The following is a 22,013-nucleotide window of genomic DNA, read 5'->3' as shown; positions in this document are numbered from 1 at the left end:
TAATGGATATTTATTCCATGTAGCCAGGAGCAATAGCTGTGTTTCTCTGTGAAGTCTGGGAGATCCAGCAAATTGTACTTTCAGCTTAAAATACGCTGTGCAGTCTGTTTTCTTTTCTTTTTTTAAGATTTTATTTATTTATTTGACAGAGATCACAAGCAGGCAGAGAGGCAGGCGAGAGAGAGAGAGGAGGAAGCAGGCTCCCTGCAGAGCAGAGAGCCTGATGTGGGGCTTGATCCCAAGACCAAAGGCAGAGGCTTTACCCCACTGAGCCACCCAGGTGCCCCAGTCTCCCGTTTTCTATAGGCAACTCCATAAGATATTTCTATGTGCAGATATTTTATAGCTTTTAACTCTGTCTGATGAAGCCTTTCCATGATTCATGATGACTCCATTCTGGAGATGAGGAACAAGTTGAAAGATGGAATGCCAATTTTGTTTTTTAAAATCCTGCTAGGAGCGCCTGGGTGGCTCAGTGGGTTAAGCCTCTGCCTTCGGCTCGGGTCATGGTCTCAGGGTCCTGGGATAGAGCCCTGCATCGGGTTCTCTGCTTGGCAGGGAGCCTGCTTTCCCCTACCTCTTCTGCCTGCCTCTCTGCCTACTTGTGATTTCTGTCAAATAAATAAATAAAATCTTTTTTAAAAAATCCTGCTTATTGGGGTGCCTGGTTGGCTCAGTTGGCTAAGTGTCTGCCTTCAGCTCATGTCATAATCCCAGGGTCCTGGGATCAGGTCCCACATTGCCCGCATAAGGCTCCCTGCTCAGTGGGAAGCCTGCTTCTCTCTCTCCCTCTGCTGCCCCCATGCTTGTGCTCTTTTGCTCTCTCTGACAAATAAATAAAAAATCTTAAAAGAACACCACTTATTTTGCCACAAAGATATAAAACACATATATATCCACCAATGTGAGCCTCTCAAAGTTGTACATTCCTTGAATCTTTTTCTCCACATTCCCAGGACTTTTTATATGATTAGGATGAAAAGAAGGGTGGTTCCCCTCAATCCATGCTACAACTCTGAAGGCAACTGTTTCTTTAGAAAAGCAATCTAGCTCCAGGCCAAAATCCCACATGTTACCTTTCAGGCCCAAATCAGATGATAAGAAAGGCTTTGCCTAGAAAGCCTCATGGGGGAAAGTTGCTTTCCTACATCAGACTTGGAATACAGTCTATGCACTGCACTCTCCGGAGGGAGTTGCTGTCGAGAACTCAGCCCCCCTTATCCCTCCCTTTCCTTGCAGCTCCTAGGCCAGCATTATTAGTCCAGGTGCCTCCATCCGAGGCCTCTACTGGTGTGACCCTGACTGAGGTACTTGCCACTTCTCCTTATGGGGTGGGGGCAGTCTTAACTAACCTACTTTTCTCCACTCTGACTCAGTATTTTCCACTCCCAGGCCAGCACTGGGCCCATGAAACAGCAGGAGTCTTTCATGCAGGGCTCCTAGACAGTGAGATGTTTCCTCCTACCAGTGCTGCACGTCATTCACTGACCCTTCCCTGGTGCCACTCCACAGAGAAAAATGGAATACTAAAAATGGAATACTTTTTGGCTGCTTATACTGTTGTAGTAAGTGAATAAAGCCTTGATTGTTCATTTCAGTTTGGTTCACTGTCCTAACCACCTCACCATACATCAACTCAACACTAGAGTGACAGGATTATGATTCTGTTTTTGCCTACCAAATATAAATATCACTGAAATTAAATGAGATTAGTGTAGTACCTTTATCTTTAACTGGCAGACCTATTTGATCACCTCCTAATAACTGAATTTTATAATCAACCTGTTTGTATATTAATTCAAACAAGAAAGTCCATTTTTTCCAGGTCAAATAGACTCATTTGATAGTGAAGGTGGTTGGTGGAAAGGCAACAAATCTAAAGAAAAAAAATGAATTCTCTCGGGTTCTAAATGGGAGAGAGAGAGCCTTTTCCCTCTTCTTGTAGCATTTTCTTTGGAAAACTTGCTTTTGTAAATCCTTTCTCTATGTCTTTGAGAATTATGTAAATCTTCCTAAGATTTAAATAAACCTCTTGCTAAGTTTACATCCCAGGAATGTCTTTCTTTGTAGGAGTCTTTGAACCACACTTTTGAAATGTAGCTATCTCCCTGTCTCTGCAGTTTAGCCTAGGTTCCTGGCTCTAGGTTGTACCTTGCCGCTTATCATAAAAAACATGGGAAGCTTTATTTTTCCTTAGGATAAAGATAAAATTCACATACAATATAGGTAATCGATTATACATGCCTGGCTATATAAAAGAATGAGATTTCTTTCTGGCTTTGTAATCTCTTCAGCAGACTGCCTATAATGTACATCACAGTCTAGCTGGATGTTAATCAGTAATAAAACTTTTTTTTCTACATATATGGAGAGGATTCACTGGACTGACAGGATATTTTATTTTTAATTATTTGCCCAACATTTAGTTCTTGAATTCTCTAACATTTACATTCTTTAAAGAGAACACAGTAGTTCTTTAAAAAATATTTTGTCTCTGCCACTGCAGAAAATAAAAATTTGAGAAATTTTACCTTAAAAAAATGTTTTCATCAGGTGTTTTGTTGGTTCTAATTAGTATGAGGACTAAGAGTTTGAGCTTTGGAGTCAGAATGACGGGGTACAGATCTAATTTCTTTCCAAGTTCTTCCACATACCATCTGTGTGATGTAGGCAATTTATCTAACATTCCTAATTCCCTGTTTCACATCTAGATTCTACAAAACTTCCAAACCTAAAAAAAAAAATTATTAATTTTTTAAATTCCAAATTTAAATTTCTAAAGCACAATTAATTTCTTCAAAATTCAACAGAAAAATACAGCAGGGATTAATTCTAAATCATAATTTTAAAGGCTAATCATGAAAAGTCAATCTAAAGACAACCCAAAATGAACAACAAAGACATACACAGTCAATTCTTGTTATTTGTGGTAGTTATGTTCTATAAAGTCACCATAAACACTGAATAGCAAAGACGGAGCCGTTGCTCCCAGGGTTAATGCAGAGTTGGTTTCCTGCATGCAGCTGGTGACACTTCCCTCAACTGATCAATATCTAAACTTGTTTTATGTGTGTCCATGTTTAAAAACACCTTATTTGATATTGTTATTCATTAACATTGAACTCAAAACTAACAGCACTATAACTCATGCCTAAATGATGTTTATCTAGCACATGTATTTTCTCTATAAGCCACATCACAGCCTTCTTCCCACCCAGGAAAGGACACTAGACAGCACATCAACACTATGCTTAGTGGCCATCATGAAGAAATCACCAAAAAAAGTGGAAAAATGCAAAGAAATAAGCAAAAACATGGCACTATGACAGCAACAAGGATGCTTGTTCAGAGTTAAAAGAACTGAAACAAGAGGACAGAGCACCACCTTGTTCAACAGCAGGAAATGTATATGTTGGGCATGTCCTCTCATGATCATGAAAGTGCTACAACAACTGATTTGAGGGTTACAAATAAATTTTAGCAGGTAGGCAAGTTCACAAATATGAAATCTGTGAATAATGAAGACTGACTACCTATCTCTATGTATACATAAGTGCACATACATATATGTGTGAGTGTGTCTTCACTAATATATTTTCCTTGAGGTGAGTAAAATACCTTTGAAGAGGATTAGGACATGCCACTCCACAATATGCCATTTGACATATGAAATGTTTTAAGCCAAAGGACTTTGAGACATGGCAGGTGCAGGAGAGGCTCTCTGACCTCCTCCTCTCCTGGAGCAGATCTTAAGACCCTCATGTAATAGGGACCCTCCAATACAACTAAAGGAGCATTTTTATCTCTGCAGACAGAGGAACTCCAAGAAAGAATCTGAGTTCCCCCCAGTATACTTAGCTCATGCCCTTTTGTTCTATCATATTTTTCTACAACTTCCCACTCTTCAACAAAAGTAGTGTAAGAAGGTTCAGGCTTAACTAGGCTTAACTGTTTCTTTAGGCCTTCATTTCCTTATGAACACCTTCATATAGTCAGTCACATATAACATCTATTTACACCTCCTCTTTTTACCTCCCTACATCCTCCTTTTCCCAATTGCTTCTCAACCAATTTTCCTATCTCATTTAGACATGAAGAACTATCTAGTTATTCAGGCTTAAAACTTAGAGGAATCTTGATCCCCCACCCACCCCAGGTGCTATATCCAATCCATCACCAAGTCCTATCAGCTCTACCTCCAATATTCCAAAGACTTCTCACCTCTGCCACTACCGCTCCTTGTGACCATGTCACCTCTTGTCCAAACTCACACAATAGCAATTCTCATACTATTTCACACTTAGTACTTATACTACATCAGAATGGTCTTATTTATTTTTTTCATTGTGCTTCTCCCCTCATGTAATCTCCATGAGGGCAGGGACCATTTCTCTTTGGCTTATCACGCAATTTCAGTACCCAAAATGCCAAGCAAATAGTAGGAAGTGCTAAGGGTACCCAAAATATTAAGGAATAAGTAGGAAGGGAAAAATATTAAGTGAACTAATGAATGCAACCTTTCCCAACCTTCCATTTCTCTTTTCTTTTTTAGTTCTCTTTCTATACTATCTTAATTTAACTCAGTATGTTAATCCTTGGATGTCCAGAATATTTGCCTTTCACTGTGGCATGTATTGCCATGGGAAGGAAGAAACATAGTTGTCAATGAAATCTGAAACAACTTATGCTAATACAACTGACTTAATACACCTAATGCATATATTAACTAATATAGTTTTCAAAATATTTCCTCCCAGTGCTCCCTACACTACCTCTTTTTGTCCCACTCCCTTAAATGAAAGAGTACACCTGGATAATCTTCAGAAAATACTACCACTATTTAGGACCAACTTTTTCAAACTCCTCTGAGACTGTGCCTTTCAAAATCAAGAAAAGTACAAGTACTTTTATGTGAATGTGAATGGCTGTGAATGGCTCACTACATTCATTCTAGTACTTTTAAAGTGTGATGAGGCTGTGTATTATTCAGGTCACAACTAGCACCAAGAAAAATTGGTACTAATTTCATGTCTAATGAAATGTCTAATTTCAATGATTCACTTGCAATTCCACTATGGTTTCCAAAGACAATTTTCTAGTTAAAATCTTTGCCCTTATTACACCAGATAAATGCCTTGTTTTGTTCTTAAGATAAATATATAGCCAAATCCAACACAGTAGAAACTGTTTTTAAACTCTAGAACCAGAAACACCTTTTCTGTCATTTTCCCCCATCAGTCTGGTAATTTCAAACAAAGGCCACTATGAGGAAAGCCTGAAGTAAACTTACAGGTAATAAAAATAATAAGATACTAAACCATAATGAATCTATAACTTTGGTAAAATATAATTACTTGATGTTTTTCTTAAGGGCTTTCTCCAGTTTCTTCACCTGTTGTTTATAAAGTCTTAATTCATGCTGTGTGGGCCTGTAGAAAATAAATCACATTGAGCACATTCAGTTTACTGAATAAAACTATAAATATATTTAATAAATAAGGTATGCCATGTTACTTGTCACAAATATGCTTATTAAAAATCTTAAAATATTCCATGACTGCCAGTGAGGTGTTTATTGGCCACTGAATTTCTCCTTCCGTGTATTTCCTATTCGAAACTTTTTACCCATTTTGTTTGTTGTTACTCTGTTACTTGTTTTTATAGTGAAATATTTCAAATAGACAGACAAGAAGAGAGAATAGTAAAATAAATTAATGGTGTACCCACTACTCAGCTTCACCAAAGTTAAATATTGACAGATTTGTTTCAAATTTTAACTGAAACATTATACATATAGTTAAAACTCCATGTGTGTCCCCATTTAGGTAACCACTATCCCAAATACACTGCTCATTATTCATATGCATGGTTTAAAATTTTTGCTATGTATTTATATAGACATAAACTTACACATTATGTAATAGGTTTTTTAAAAATTTATATAAATGGCTTCTACTTCAGGTATCAGTTTCCTCTCCATTCAGATATAATCCTTGCGAGAACAAGTTATTTATTTCGTCTAACTTGTAAGAGGTATTCAACAAACACTTGTCAAATGAAGAAAATCTTAACAATGTTCATCCCTTGTTATTCCCTGCCAACATGCAGAACATCATTCTTTTGTGGTGGCATGCTATATATAAATATACCTTTTTGTATGACATTTAAACTTTTTAGTTTTCTTTTCCTCTCATGACACAGAGGTAAGATATTAAGACATTCTAAAGAAATTTGGGAATAGGAAACCTACTGATATAAATCTGAATCTATTCTGCATTCCTACCCAGTTTTATCTTTTCCATGTGGGAATATTCCGTACAGGAATATTCTCACTTCCCTTGCCTACCTACATGTGTTCTTGTTCCTTCCATCATATGAGATACAACTAACTAAAATGAGTGTAAAAAAGTATGACATTTCTAAGATTAGTTTCATGGTAAAGGAGCTGGAAAAATTCATTCAACACCCCAAATTCCAGTATGTTTACTTTCCAAAAGTTAAAATAAAAATTACTTAAGTTTCTCTGACCTGGTTTCTAAATCTTTTTGGAGATTCAGCTTTTCACTTAAAAGTGCATCAATCTTGGATTTCGATTCCTTGAGTTGATTCTGTAATGACTTCAACACATTTCATAGAAAAATGGTTAACTTTCCTAGATTATTATTTTACTTTATATAAAAAAGTAATTATTAGTCAAGTAGTCCCCATACCATTAGAAGGCCTTTATAAGTTGGTGAGGCATCCAAACTTCTGTAGTCTTTTTCTTCTTCTGACAGACTTTCATTTTCTTTATATTGCCTGTGAAAAGATACACAATGTGTACTTATAAAAAATCTATCTTCGGGCGCCTGGGTGGCTCAGTGGGTTAAAGCCTCTGCCTTCGGCTCAGGTCATGGTCCCAGGGTCCTGGGATCGAGCCCCACATCGGGCTCTCTGCTCAGCGGGGAGCCTGCTTCCTCCTCTCTCTCTCTCTCTCTGCCTGCCTCTCTGCTTACTTGTGATCTCTATCTCTCAAATAAATAAATAAAATCTTAAAAAAAAAAATCTATCTTCAAAGGAAAAAATACAGCTAACAAAATCAACCCAATAAGTGTTTGATAACCTAAACATGAATTAAAATTTAAGCCAAATTTCTTACTTGTTCTCAGAGAATATGGTATTAGAACATACTACTACCCAGTATTACAGTACACTTCACAGTACAGTACAGTTCACTATCACCTTTAATTAAAACATAAGATCCATGTGGACCAAAACTTTGTTTTGTTTACCATTGCATCTCACTGCCTAGAAGAGTATGGGGTATAAAGGGGGTGAAAAAAACATTTCTTGAATGAATAAAGAAACAAAGCATACTGTTTTTACTTTCTAGTACTTTTAGGTCACCAAAAAACCAATACAAAAAATATATACAGAGTATGAGTGGATGAGGCAACAGATTTACTAGTCCCAATTCAAGACTTGACACCATTAACCCGATGTTACTTGAATAGGTCAATCTCTCTGAATTTGTCTTCGTCAGAGAAGTACCTATCACATCTACCTCACAGGAGTGGTGTTAAAAGTAAATAAAAGATATTAAAGCACTCATGTCTAGGAAGTCAGAAGTGAACTTCAAAAATCACCTGCTTCCATTATCCAAGACCATTTTTAAAATTTTTATCTAAAGAGAAAGATAGAATTAAACAAGGGAGCTTCACCTAACTACTAATTCACTACAGAACCATTTTCCCTGTGTTAATTTTTCAAGTGTCTCTGACATCTCAGAAGAAAATGTGAGTCTATTAGGTTTCATTCCTATGTTACTTTCCTTGGCTCTTCAATCATATCCACCAAGTCAGGGAAATACTGACAGAAATAACCAGCAATGTATTTCATGTAATCTATATTGATGTAGTAACACTGGGTAAAAAAAAAATAATAAGTAAAGTTACATAGCTGAAAACCCATCATATGAAAAGGTACTTTCCCTCTTTTTCAGAGATTATAGCACATTTGCAGTTTTCTAAGACTTCCAATTGGTTAACCCATATATTCACATTTCTAGTGCCCTGATAGCTGCTTCCTTTCCTTTCCGAGTTTGCTCATGTGTAGAGACAGAAAGTAATACCAGTTTATAGTATTCAGAAACTTCACAAGTCCCTCTGGAAGTTTCTCCAAACCTGTGCCCTAAATTAGAGCCCCCAAATAGTGTACCATAGGTGTGCTGTGCAAAATAGCTATGGCAAGATACTCATCCTCCTCAGGCCTCAGGACAACTGGGCAGGGCTTAGGGTGGTCAGAGTTCTTGAACCAGGTGCTTCCAAAAGGCAATGTGGTATACAAACAGCAATATTTGTGTTTCACAGTGAGGAAAAACTTCAGACAACACTGTGCTTGATAAATAAATGTTAAGCAGGGGCTTTTGCCTCTGCAAGAGGCCCTGTCCCATCTGTCTTCTTCCCTTGGTCTTGCTCCCCTAGCTGTACAGGTACATGCCTCCTTCTCCGGTGTTTCCTGTGAACCTACGTAGGCAAATCCCTCATTTTCTCTGTTTCAGCTCTTTTATCTCTCAACTCTTTCATCTCCTTTTCTTCAGTAATGTAACATTTATTATAATACAATTATTTCTTCTTTTTACACTACTCCCGCTCCTTCAGGTGATAATAATACCCTATTTATAGATCTCAAAATCCACCTTGAAGTTGCTACAATCTATCAAGTTCATACTATTAGAAAGGAGACTATTGGAGTCTATAAAGTCAATGAACCCTGAAAAACCCTCTCCTTTGGAGAATTTTCATCGCAGCAAAGCATAAATGACTTCTAATTTTTTCCATCTGTAGGATTATTTATACTGTAGCTCCAATTTTCTTCCTATCTCCTTCTCCTTAATGAGAGACATTCAAGCCAAATATCTGGCCTGAGCAAGGTTTTTATATGCCAAACTATCTCACTTCAGCTCAGTAATGACAGGATTGCTAAGTGAAAAGGGAATTCCTTTCCACCAAGCTTCTCATTACTCAACCCTGGATTTTTTTTTTTTTTTAAGATTTTATTTATTCATTTGACAGAGATCACAAGCAGGCAGAGAGGCAGGCAGAGAGAGGAAGGGAAGCAGGCTCCCCGCTGAGCAGAGAGCCCGATGCAGAGCTCAATCCCAGGACCCTGGGATCATGACCTGAGCCAAAGGCAGAGGCTTTAAACCCACTGAACCACCCAGGCGCCCCTCAACCCTGGGTTTTTACTACAAATTCTTGATAACCAAATTCAACACTCCCCAAAATGGACTCAATCCTTCTATCATTTCTAGTCAGAGAACCCCAGTTTGCACCGCAGAAGCAACTTCTCATACTATATCCCACATGACGGATTTCAAATGATGGCTATGCTAAATCTTCTCTTACTAAAAATCCCAAACTCTCATCATGTATCAAGTCAGCAATCAGCAAGCTGCTGCCTGTGGGCTACATGCAGGCTGTGGATTTTTGTAATTAGATTTTTACAGAATACAGCCCTGCCAATTCATTTACATATCATCTGTGGCTGGCTCTTTACTACAAGAGGAGAGCTGAAGAGTTGTGAGACTACACAGCCTAAAATGTCTATAATATTCACTGTCTGGCCCATTACAGAATAGTTTGCAAACACCTAAATCTAGATTAGAATCTACTACAGACACGGTCCAAAGGTTGCAACTGATATTCAGTTTGGACCATATAATATTTTTGCTTCTTCTTTTTTTAATTTTTTATGACTACAGTTGATAATACAGTATTATACTAGTTTCAGGTGTATAACACAGTGATTCAGCTTCTCTGTAAATTTATGCTCACAAGTGTAGCTACCTTCTATCATCATACACTATTACAATGTCATTGACTATATTCCCTATGCCTTCCCTATTATTCACATGACTTACTCATTCCATAACTGGAAGTCTCATCTCCCTCTCTCCTTACCCATTATGGCCATCTCCCACTCCCCTTCTCCCTGACAACCAATAGTTTGTTCCCTGTGGACCATACAATATTTTTAAAATCACTAACTTAATTGTGAATATTAAAAATCTTATTTATAAATCTCGAAAAACAAGCAAATCTAGCCACACTGAACTCACATTCTTACAAAGTATCAACTGGCTAGAATGTGTAATAATGGACCACTTCAGACAGACGGTATACAGCTGTCCAATTTGCCACAGGCCTCACCTAGCCTGCTTCACTCACTTTCATTATTTTCTTGATTGTGTAAGCTTAAGTTTGCAACCTCTCAAGCCATTAAATTCTTCATTTTCCTTCTCTTTACTCTTACATTCTATGACTATCCGTTTTAGTGTCAAGTTGGCTAAGCTATGGTGCCTAGCTGTTCAAACACCAGTCTAATTATTGCTATGAGGTATTTTTTAGACATGATTAACATTTAAATCAACAGACTTTAAGTAAAGGAGAACCTTTCCTAATGTGAGTAGGCCTCACGAAATTCAAGGCCTTAAGAACAAACACTGAGACCCACAAAAAGGAACTCTTTCCTGGTTCTCTAGCCTGCAGGCCTACCTCACAGCCACGTGAACCAATTCCTTTATTTTAAATTTTTTCTAGCTATAGAAATGTATATCCTATTGGTTCTGTTTCTCTTAAGAATGCTGACTAATCTACACATATATAACCTCATCACCCAGTTTTTCTGTATTAAAGGAAAAAGTGCCTTCTTTCCAAGGCAAATGATTGCCTTCTCATTCATTTACAGCCTACTTGGTCAAGTGATATGAAAGACTGCTCTCTATAGATTACATCTATAACATACCAACAAATCCCCTGAACTCCAGCCAAACTGGTTTAATCACAGTGCCATAAAAAAATTCTATACTTTTATATCTATGCACTTTTCTCATAGTATCCAATGACTAAAATGACTACCTTTTTTGCCTTCCTACTTTCCCAAATTTTACTTACCTTTCAAGCTCAAGCAAACCCTCATCTGCTTTGTAAAGGCTTTTCTGTTCACTCCATCCAAAACTGTTTGCTCTTGTTCTAAACTCCTACCTATACTGTCTGCACAATTTTTAATAATTACACTATAATGACATTATGTGTATTAGTGTTTTTAACCTATTATTTTTAATTATTAATGTGTTTACATTTTACCTCCCTTACTAGATTGTAAAATCTTAGAAGGGAAGAACCATATCCAAAACGTTGTCTTATCTCTATAGAATCTAACACCATGCCTATCATCTAAAAGACACAGTTTCATTTGGAAATCAGGAGGTCTCTGAAGTTACTTGATAAAATGCTACTTTCTGAACAGAATGAAACAAGGAATTGCTCTATCAATAGTTGTTCTCTTCTTGTCTTCCCTTCTCCCTTTTTCACTTCTTTCTCCCCAACATTCTGATTTTTTGTTGGTTGGTTGGTTGTTTTTTTTGTTTTGTTTTGTTTTGTTTTTAGAGTCCCCAGGGTGCTACAAGGGATCAGCAACCGGCACAGCTCTGCCACTGGTCCTGCTGTGTTTCTGGAAAGTCATTATTCTAGGGGAGAGAATACAAGAATGTACACCTGACAAAAGTGGGGAATTTATCTGCATTGTTTATTATGGTATCCTAATATGGTACCTAAAACAACATTGCATGAGGTAGGTGCTCAAAAATATTTATTAAAAGAATTATCCCATCTGTAAACAATGAAACAAAATAGCTGTTTTAATGACCTGAAAGTAGTTTAGATTATTTGGACTTAGATATCCCTCAGTTATTTTGGGTTAGTCAAAGACCATTATCTTTAATTATGTTGCACTTCGGCAGGCAGCTAGTATAATCCTATGCACTCCGTGGATATACTTAGTAACTGTCCAGTAGCTAAATGACAACAGTAGAACAAATTATAATGCTGTGACAAATATTTTAAAATAACTGCATCAATACATTTTAACATAAAAAGTAAAACAGTCTTCAAAATCATTATAAAAAAAGAAATTCATAGTTATGTATTAGGTAGATTTCCAAAGCATTGTTAAAGTTTCAGAGGACTATAAAAACTTTTGGTGTGATTCATGACTGGGTAATTAACTTTAAAAATTGTAAACAGGATTAGTCTTACCTTTGTTTATGCAATTTCCTAATTTTACATTCATAGTAATCAATTAGGCAAAGCAACCTAGAAAACAGAAGATAAACTAAATTTTTAAAATGTGATATTGGATCATTTACTATACTGTTCTCTTTACATAATTTCAAATTATAGCAATAAAGGATAAACGTTATTTCGTAAGTTTTTAAAAAATTTAAGTGACTTTTGTCAGAAGTATTATACTAAGCCATATATTTTTAAATTTTGAAGTATAGATTTTAAAATAATCACTAATATTTTATCAATATATTAAATGAATATCTCCTTTGTCCCAGCAGTTCTATCTCTAGCAACTGCTCCCACAGAAATATTTTCTCAAACTTTTAACTCAAAAACTTAAGAACAAAGTTGTTCACTGCACCATTATTTACAAGAGTGAAAACCCAGAAACATTCTAAATGTTATTCAATAAGAGTAAAGTAAAATAAATAATGACACATCCACTCTCTGGAAAACAATGAAGCATGGAACTAATAATGTATATAAATTTGTACATCCTAATAAAAATGATAAGAAAAGTAATGTTGCATAGCCAAATGTAGAGTATTACTCCATTTTTTTTTTTAAGATTTTATGTATGTATTTGACAGAGTGAGTGAGCACAAGCAGGGGGACCTGCAGAGAGAGAGAGAGAAGCAGGCTCCCTGGGCTCAACGTGGGGCTCGAGCCTAAGACCCTGGGATCCCGACCCAAGCCAAAGGCAGTTGCTTAGCCAACTGAGCCACCCAGGTGCCTCTCCATTTTTGTTTTGAAAAGAAATAATTGTATGTGAAGTTGTATTTGTATTGAATAAATAAAAACTCCGTGAGTTCCTAACTGGGGAATAGTAACATAACCTAAGAGAAAATCTTAGTTGTCACATTGACTGGTTGGGGAGGACGCAGAATGCTAAAAATTTGTCAACAAACTGACAGACTACACAATGAACCATCCCACCCAAAATGCCAATGGCACTCCTGTTGTTAAACACTAGGAAAGATACAAACCACACTGTTAAAAGTGATTATCTCTGGAATATGGAAATTAGGAGGGGTAAGCAGATATATTTTACTTAACACACTTTTGTATTGTTTGAACTTTTATAAACAGGTACTGCTTTTGTAATTTTAAAAAATCCTCAAAGGAAAAAATAACACTATGTTTTCACATATTATTCTTCCTTTTTTTTAAAGATTTTATTTATTTGACAGACAGTTATCACAAGTAGGCAGAGAGGCAGGCAGAGAGAGGGGAGGAAGCAGGCTCCCCGCTGAGCAGAGAGCCCAATATGGAAGCTCGATCCCAGGAACCTGAGATCGTGACCTGAGCTGAAGGCAGAGGCTTTAACCCATTGAGCCACGCAGGTGCCCCACATGTCATTCTTCTTAAAGCAAGAATTTATACTATTTCCCCATCTTGGGAAACGTAATTCTTTTTTTCAGAGCTAATTCAACCCATTGTGCTTTAAATATATCAACTTTCTGGATTATTCTTTCTTCATCTCAACACATACAAGCTCTCATATTATCCTGTAAAAATGCTTTAATTTCCTTCATATTAAATTAAAATCCTTTAACTTCCTTTATATCCTTCGCAAACCCTCCCCCCTTACTACCCCTGCCTTACACTACCATTTCATCTCTATCTTTTCCTTCACAGCAAACTTCATTCATTCTGTTACTGGATACCTTCAATAAACTTTTTTTTTTTTTTTTTTAAGATTTTTACTTATTTATTTGACAGAGAGAGAGGAAGGGAAGCAGGCTCTCCGCTGAGCAGAGAGCCCAATGCGGGACTCAATCCCAGGACCCTGAGATCATGACCTGAGCCGAAGGCAACGGCTTAACCCACTGAGCCACCCAGGCGCCTCCCTTCAATAAACTTTTAGAGATGACTTAATTGTGTGTCAGACTGGGAATTCTGAGCAAGGCAGTAAGAAGGCAAACACTGATGAGGAAGCATATAACACTTCTTATCACCTCCTTCCTGAAATACTTTTGTTCCTTAGTTATCCTGACATCCAAACATTAACTTCTGCCTACTTTCTTCCTTTATCTGAAATTTGGACGTTCTCTGGAGTTTGGCCCTTCTAACTGCTGGCCTGATATCTCTACACGGCTGACAAAGGTGCCTAAGCACATGTCCGTAAATGAATTTATCATCTTCCAACCCTCTTCCCCAAACCTAGCTTGAAATCTGGCTATCTTTGACTTCTGTCCTTCTTTCAGGATCTACAGCCAGTTAGTCTCGACAATTCCTTCTATCTTTCCAATAGCTCTCCTTTCTTCTGGCCCTACCTAATGCAGGCCTTTGCGATCTCCAATCTTGGCTATTACAAGTGATTATTAACTTGTCTGTCTCTGGGTTTTTTTCTTCGATTTGATCAGAAATCGCCTGGGTGGCTCAGTGAGTTAGGCCTCTGCCTTCAGCTCAGCTTCTGATCTCAGGGTCCTGGGATTGAGTCCCAAGTTGGGCTCTCTGCTCAGCGGGGAGCCTGCTGCCCACCCCCACCCGCCTCTCTGCCTACTTGTGATCTTTCTCTGTGTGTCGAATAAATAAATAAAATCTTTTAAAAAAAGAAAAGAAAGAAATTGGGGGGGGGGGGAGCAGTTTCCTGGTATATAGTTCCTGGTATATAGAACCCAAACTCTTCAGCCTGTAGGTTAAGCTCTTCAAAGTTCCAGCACACCTTTCTTTCCATATTGTCTCCTAAAACACTTACCATCATCATCATGTGCACCCTATGTTCCAAAACTCTTTCACTACTTGGACTATTCTCAAATATATTCAGTTTTCCTGCCACTATACTTCTTTAAAATACCTTTCCCTCACCTCTGCCTATTAAAATTCTATAGTTCCTAATAATCTAGTTTATAAGTTATCTCCTTCATAAAGACTTTTTGGTCATCCCCATATCCCTCAAAGAAAATGAATCTCCCCTTCTGTCATGCCCATTTTGTATCCTATTTGCCCCATTATTATAGCACATACCACTATCTGCCTTGTATTTTACTTGCCTCAGTGTATGTCTATCTACCCAGTTAGACTATCCGATCCAAAAATGGCAGGAAACATAGTTTTACTCATCTGTGTATGTTTTTCCCAGTGCCTTTGTAACATTTAACAATAGCTGCAGTGGTTACAACTCATGTATTTCTAATAATGTTAATTCACAATTTTTAAGTTCTATGTCTCAAACTGAAAATTAGCTTTATTAAAAATCAAATAGAGGGGGCGCCTGGGTGGCTCAGTGGGTTAAAGCCTCTGCCTTCGGCTCAGGTCATGATCCCAGGATCCTGGGATCGAGCCCCGCATTGGGCTCTGCTCGGTGGAGAGCCTGCTTCCCCCTGAGTCCCTCGCCTGCCTCTCTGCCTACTTGTGATCTCCATCTGTCAAATAAATAAATGAACTCTAAAACAAAAAAAGAATCAAACAGGGAATCTCTAGGTCATCAGACAAATTCACATCTAAATTAGCTTGACTTCATATGGTACATGATAAGTTCTCTCAATGCTTCTCTTTTACGCACTGTCTGACTTACTCAGATTGTCTGGTTTTATACTTTTTTCATTCCCCTTCCTCCATCTCTCTTACTCGCCTATTTATCCCACTGTAATTGTCTCTCCTTTTTCTTCTTTTTTACTCTTATATTTTCCCCGCTACTTCTCTCTTTTTGAAATTTATTCACACCTATCTCTATTTTTATGGTATTTTAATTGTAATTTTTAGATTTTTGTCCTTGTTCTTCCTTCAAAAAGATGAAAATTATGTGTGTGTATTCTTTCTTAAATAATTATCAAAATCTATAATCTTGTTTTTAGTTTCTATGACACTTCATTTATTTTTATAATAAAACAGAAATACCTGGTTAGTAAAGATCCCCAGTCCTACTATGTAAATACTTAGAATGTAATTAGCTTATACTATTAAGTGAAAAAAACATGGTGCTACTTTTTATACAAAAAGGGAAAACATGAATATAATATCCATACTGCTTGTATTTGATGAAAATAAAACTAAACATTTAAAATCACCTGTAATGGAAGGTAAGGAATAGAGCCAAGGAGACAGAAATGAAAACACAACTTTTCTGAATATAAATAATTAGTTTCGACTTTGGAATTGTATCAATGTCTTACATATTCAAAAGTAAATGGAAAAAAAGAAGCAATCCCTAAATATTGAAAATAAATCGAAACCAACTCAACTGAATTAATTTGGTGACACAAACATACAAAGGAATATTTCAAGATATTTTAGAACACTGTATCTAGAAAATACTATTAACGTCAAAGATAATTGCAAAGAGATTTAAATTTCATAAAGTAGACTTATTGTTAGCAGTAATTCTGGTCAACTATTTTTATATGTTATATAATAAAGCAAATAAATAGTTACAGGATATTGTTCTTAGGAGTAAGAATTTCTAGTATAAAAGGAAAGTTACAAATGTAGAATCAGAGTTTAAATAAAAATCCTGTAATGTTAACTTCAGCTGGAAAAAAATTAATGATTTGTTTTTCCCCAGAAATATACATAATTCCTTGTACTCTTCTAAAAAGTCCTAAATCAATGACAAAATAATAAACATTATATGCATGACAAGCAACCCCAACACCAAACTGTGGTCTCTAAAAACCACTCCTGACTAAAAAAAAAATCTAATTAATTAATCTTATATTTAACTTAGTTAATCTTCATTCTAAATGTTTAGTGTTAGCTTTAACAAATATCTGAATTCATCCCCCAAAAGAGCTCTGGGACAGAAAAAAAAAAGCACAGAATGTGCCTTCTGTCTAAAAGAAATCTAACAAATACCAAAGAGGTTGGGTCAAAAGTGTATAATACTAGCATGAAGAAGAAGAATACTAGCATGAAGAAGTTCCAGGAGTTAATAACAACATTTGAAAAAAGAGAGGATAGTCACAAACAAACAAAAAATCATATTGCTTATCAATGGAAATCATAAGGGCATCAACTCCTTACTCCAAAGTGGGAATTAAAATGAAAAAACTGAGCAGTAATTCTACCTTCCCTGTAACAAACCACACAAGGCAACCAAATAGCCCCTAGTAATAGAAAAGGTTCTTTTTACAGACCAATTCCATGGGGGAATGGGGAAAACAAAAGAATTGAAAAATCACCATCTTGCAAAATCATCAGTTGGGTAAAACCATTAGATGAAGGAATGATGGGGAATTCTATAGTGGAAGGATCAAGGATCAAGGATTTAACCCCCTGAACAATCTTAGCATCCTTTAAGAGTAAGTCAACTGGACAATATGTGCCTCCTGACATGTTACAATTAGAAGCCTACATTACCACATATAAAGTATCTTGCCAAAAATATTTGTATCTGGGACGCCTGGGTGGCTCAGTTGGTTAAGCCGCTGCCTTCGGCTCAGGTCATGATCCTGGGGTCCTGGGATCGAGTCCCGCATCCGGCTCCTTGCTCGGCAGGGAGCCTGCTTCCTCCTCTCTCTCTACCTGCCTGTGTGTACTCTCTCTCTGATAAATAAATAAAATCTTTAAAAAAAAAAAAAAAAATATTTGTATCTGAATTTAGTCCTAACTTCCAGTTTAGACAGATAGAGGAGACAAAAGAATAAATTAAATGACAAAATAAGGAAGCAAAATATAGCATGAACTTCTCCTGGCCAAATGACCAGTTTCTTCCTTGAGGGGGCATGGAGGTGGGAAAGCAGAGAAGAGGGGGAGCAAGACTCATCCAGTTTATAAGAAATATAACCATTCCCAAGAAAAAAATGTTTTAAAAACTGATAATGAATCTACATATCAATTTATGTAGGAAACATTACTGTCGATCCAAGATGGTATGAGGAACTCTTTTGCAGAGATAAGCAAACACTCTGTTTTGAGTGACAATGCGCTCTTCCTCCTCCTTTGTTAATCTATAGATATCCTTTTGCAAAGAAGCAATCGTCTCTTGTTGTTCCATTCGTTTTTTCTTATAATGTTGACATTTTGCCTGTAAGAAATTTTTCAAAAAAAATATAATTATGATATGTACATCTAGGACATGGTGTCCTAACAATATTGTACAAAAAGCTGTCTTCACAGTTTCTATTGGGATGCTTCAGTCAAGAACTTCAAGAACTGTTTTTAAATGGGTGCAAGCTCCAAGAACATTAACAAGCCATAAACACAAAAAATACAATGTAAAATAGGAAAAATTAGTTTATAATTAATCACATGCATTCGTTTTTATAATAAGTAAAGGAACTCCATAAAACTGATATAATTTCATGTATAGGTTTAGATGAAAATAAAAATCAGGAAGGGATTTTAAGAATGTTAAAAAGAAACAAGATTTAGAAACAAACTGAGGGTTTCAGAGGGGAGAGGGAGGGGTTGGGGAATGGGGAAACTGGATGATGGGCATTAAGAAGGGCACATGTGGGGGCACCTGGGTGGCTCAGTGGGTTAAGCCTCTGCCTTCAGCTCAGGTCATGATCTCAGTGTCATGGGATCGAGCCCCGCATCGGGCTCTCTGCTCAGCGGGGAGCCTGCTTCCCCCTCTCTCTCTGCCTCTCTGTCTACTTGTGATCTCTGTCTGTCAAATAAATAAATAAAATCTTTAAAAAAAAAAAAAAAAAAGAAGGGCACATGTGGTGATGAGCACTGGGTGTTATATGCAACTAATGAATCACTGAACAGTACCTCAAAAACTAATGATGTGGCTAATGGAACATAATTTAAAAAAAAGAAGTATAACATAAAAGAGAAGAAAAAAAGAAATCTGATTTAAAATTCAGATTCTTATTTTATTTTATTTTATTTATTTATTTGAGAGAGAGAGACACACAGCAAGAGAAGTAACAGAAGCAGGGGGAGTGGGAGAGGGAAAAGGAGACTTCTGGCCAAGCAGGGAGCCCACTGTGGAGCTTGATCTCAGGACCCCGGGATCATGACTTTTGCCGAAGGCAGATGCTCAACAACTGAGCCACCCAGGCGCCCCTAAAATTCAGATTCTTTTATTATTATTATTATTTATTTATTTATTTTTATTTGACAGAAGAGATCACAAGTAGGCAGAGAGGCAGGCAGAGAGAGGAAGGGAAGCAAGCAGGCTCCTCGCTGAGCAGAGAGCCCGATGCGGGGCTCAATCCCAGGACCCTGGTATCATGACCAGAGCCGAAGGCAGAGGCTTTAACCCACTGAGCCACCCAGACGCTGCTAAAATTCAGATTCTTAAGTGATCAATGATAATTCAGGATTTCAGATGGCTTGATCAACTTAGGCAATCATGCAATATGGAAGACAGTAAGCTCAGAGTAACTCCCTAATAAGGATTTATTATTAAAAATAATATATACCCCAAGATTTATAAGGAATAAATTATGTATCATAAATATATATTTATATATAAATTTACATATACATTTATATAAATTTATATTCCTTATATAAATATAAGGAATATAAATCTTGGACACTCTCTGGTCTTCAATGAAATATCACTGGCCTGGCCTGGTTTTTCCTTTATTCTGTAGCTTCAATCCTTCAATGTCCCTTGAAAGCTCATTATCAAGAGCACCATCATTGTTATTACTGATACACTTTTTATTAAGTTCAGTGAGAAACCCCACCCCCATCTAATCTGCATATAACTAAGACATACTATTTTTAGAAGAGGATGCCTTGTCTGAGCACATGTTCACCTGCCCATAGTGTCAAGTTACTGAGACTTAGATAACCTCAAGGGGAAAAGGGGACTTGGCTTCTGATATCATAACAACTCCCAGTAACCAGTGATCATCCGCCTCAGCCCCAACTTGGAAGCCAGGTATTTGCTATATAGCCAAGTGATATGGGTCCCTGTTCGACCTGTAACTATACATTAGCCATAAAGCCAGAATAATTTAGTTTTTCAAGGTTGCAAATATAAGATAATATACAAGAATCAACTGTATCTCTCCTAAATTATTCTATGAAGCCATTACCCTGATACCAAGCCAGACAACGCAATACGAAAGAACCAACAAAACAATATCCGTTATAAACTCTAATGCAGATCATCCCTAACAAAATACTAGCAAACCAAATCCAGCAGCATATTAAAAGGACTGTACACCAGGACCAAGTGAGATTTATTCTTGGAATGCAAGAATGACTCAACATATGAAAAACAGAGGTGCCTGGGTGGCTCAGATGGTTAAGCATCTGCCTCTGGCTCAAGTCATGATTTCTAGGTCCCAGGATCAAGCTTCCTGTCCGGCTTCCAGCTCAGCCGGGAGTCTGCTTCTCCCTCTCCTTCTCCCACTGTTCATTCTCTCTTTCAAATGAATAAATAAAATCTTAAAAAAAAAAAACTATGAAAAATCAATGTAGTACACATTAACAGAATGAAGAAAAAGCACATGATCATCTCAATTGATATAGAAAAAGCATTTGACAAAATCCAATACCTTTCATGAAAAAAGGCTCAACAAACTAAGAATAAAAGGAAATAATCTAAACATAATAAAAGCCATTTACAAAAAACCCACAGTGAACCTCATACTCAGTAGAGAAAGACTGAAAGCTCTTCCTCTAAGATCAGAAACAAGGTAAAGATGCTTGCACTTGCTATTCCACACAGTACTGGAAGTCCTAGTCAGACTAACCAGCCAAGAAAAGGAAATAAAAGGCATCCATTTTGGAAAGAAGTAAAATTATGTTTGCAGATGATATGGTCTTATATGCAGAAAACCTAGAATGTCCACAAACAAAAAACAAAGCAAAACAAAAAACGAAAAGAAAAAACATCGACAAAAAAACTGTGAGAACTAATGAATGAATTCAGCAAAGTAGCAGGATACGAAGCCAACACAGAAAAATGAATTGCATTTCTATACACTAACAATGAACAATCCAAAAGGGAAATTAAGAAAACAATTTCAGGGACGCCTGGGTGGCTCAAGCAGTTAAACGTCCAACTCTTTCAGCTCAGGTCATGACCTTAGGGTTAAGGGATCAAACCCCATGTTGGACTCCATGCTCAACAAGAGAAGTCTGCTTGGGATTCTCTCTCTCCCTCTGCCCCTACCCTCTTCACTCTCTATCTCTCTCAAAATAAGTAAGTAAATCTTTTTTTTTTTTAATTGTGTTTAAAAAGCATCAAAAAGAATAAAATAGAAATAAACCAAGAAGTCAAGAGACTTATACACAGAAAATTACAAAAGGCTGCTGAAGGAAAGTAAATAAGGCACAAATGAATGGAAAGACTCTGTGTTCACAGGCAGGAAGACTTAATATTGTTAAGAGGTCAATATTACCCAAAGTGATGTACAGATTCAATGAGACTCCTACCAAAATCCCAATGGCTTTTTTTTTTTGCGGACACAGAAAAATCTGTCCTAAAAACAATCTTGAAAAGGAACAAAGTTAAAGCTCTCACACTTCCTGATTTCAAAGCTTACTACAAAAACTACAGTAATCAAAACAGTGTGATACTGAAATAGACAGATGTATATACTAATGGAGTAGAACAGGGAGCCCAAAAATAATCCTGTGGATATATGATCACACTATTTTCATCAAGGGTACCAAGACCATTCAATAGGAAAAGAACAGGCTTTATTCAACAAATAATGTTGGGAAAACCGGTATCTACATGCAAAAGAATTAAGTTGGACCCTTATCTAACACCATATTACAAAAAATTAATTTAAAATGGATCAAAGATCTGGGGCACCTGGGTGGCTCACTGGGTTAAATAAAGCCTCTGCCTTCGACTCGGGTCATGATCCCAGGGTCCTGGGATCGAGCCCCACATCGGGCTCTCTGCTCCAGGGGGAGCCTGCTTCCTCCTCTTTCTCTCTGCCTACTTGTGATCTCTGTCAAATAAATAAATAAAATCTTTAAAAAAATTAAAATAAAATGGATCAAAGATCTAAATATATGAAATAAAACTTGAAAACTCTT

At 36.9% G+C, this 22,013-nt stretch overlaps 1 protein-coding gene across 10 annotated transcripts in view; it reads right to left on the bottom strand.

Annotated features, from left to right (window-relative positions):
- CEP70 (centrosomal protein 70) overlaps window positions 1-22,013 on the bottom strand; it is a 128,870-nt gene that overhangs the window by 49,956 nt on the left and 56,901 nt on the right. For all 10 annotated transcript variants that reach the window (XM_046001372.1, XM_046001378.1, XM_046001375.1 and 7 more), the window contains 5 exons: window positions 17,906-18,075; window positions 12,078-12,134; window positions 6,711-6,798; window positions 6,529-6,617; window positions 5,355-5,429 (listed from right to left, as the gene is read on the bottom strand). In XM_046001372.1, the coding sequence (XP_045857328.1) occupies window positions 5,355-5,429; window positions 6,529-6,617; window positions 6,711-6,798; window positions 12,078-12,134; window positions 17,906-18,075 (479 nt within the window). The remainder of the gene's footprint in view (window positions 1-5,354; window positions 5,430-6,528; window positions 6,618-6,710; window positions 6,799-12,077; window positions 12,135-17,905; window positions 18,076-22,013) is intronic.

The sequence above is a fragment of the Meles meles genome, chromosome 4 (assembly GCF_922984935.1).
Source record: "Meles meles chromosome 4, mMelMel3.1 paternal haplotype, whole genome shotgun sequence".
Taxonomy (NCBI): domain Eukaryota; kingdom Metazoa; phylum Chordata; class Mammalia; order Carnivora; family Mustelidae; genus Meles; species Meles meles.
The sequence above is the reverse complement of the archived record's forward strand: the minus strand, read 5'-3'. Positions and strand labels throughout refer to the sequence as shown.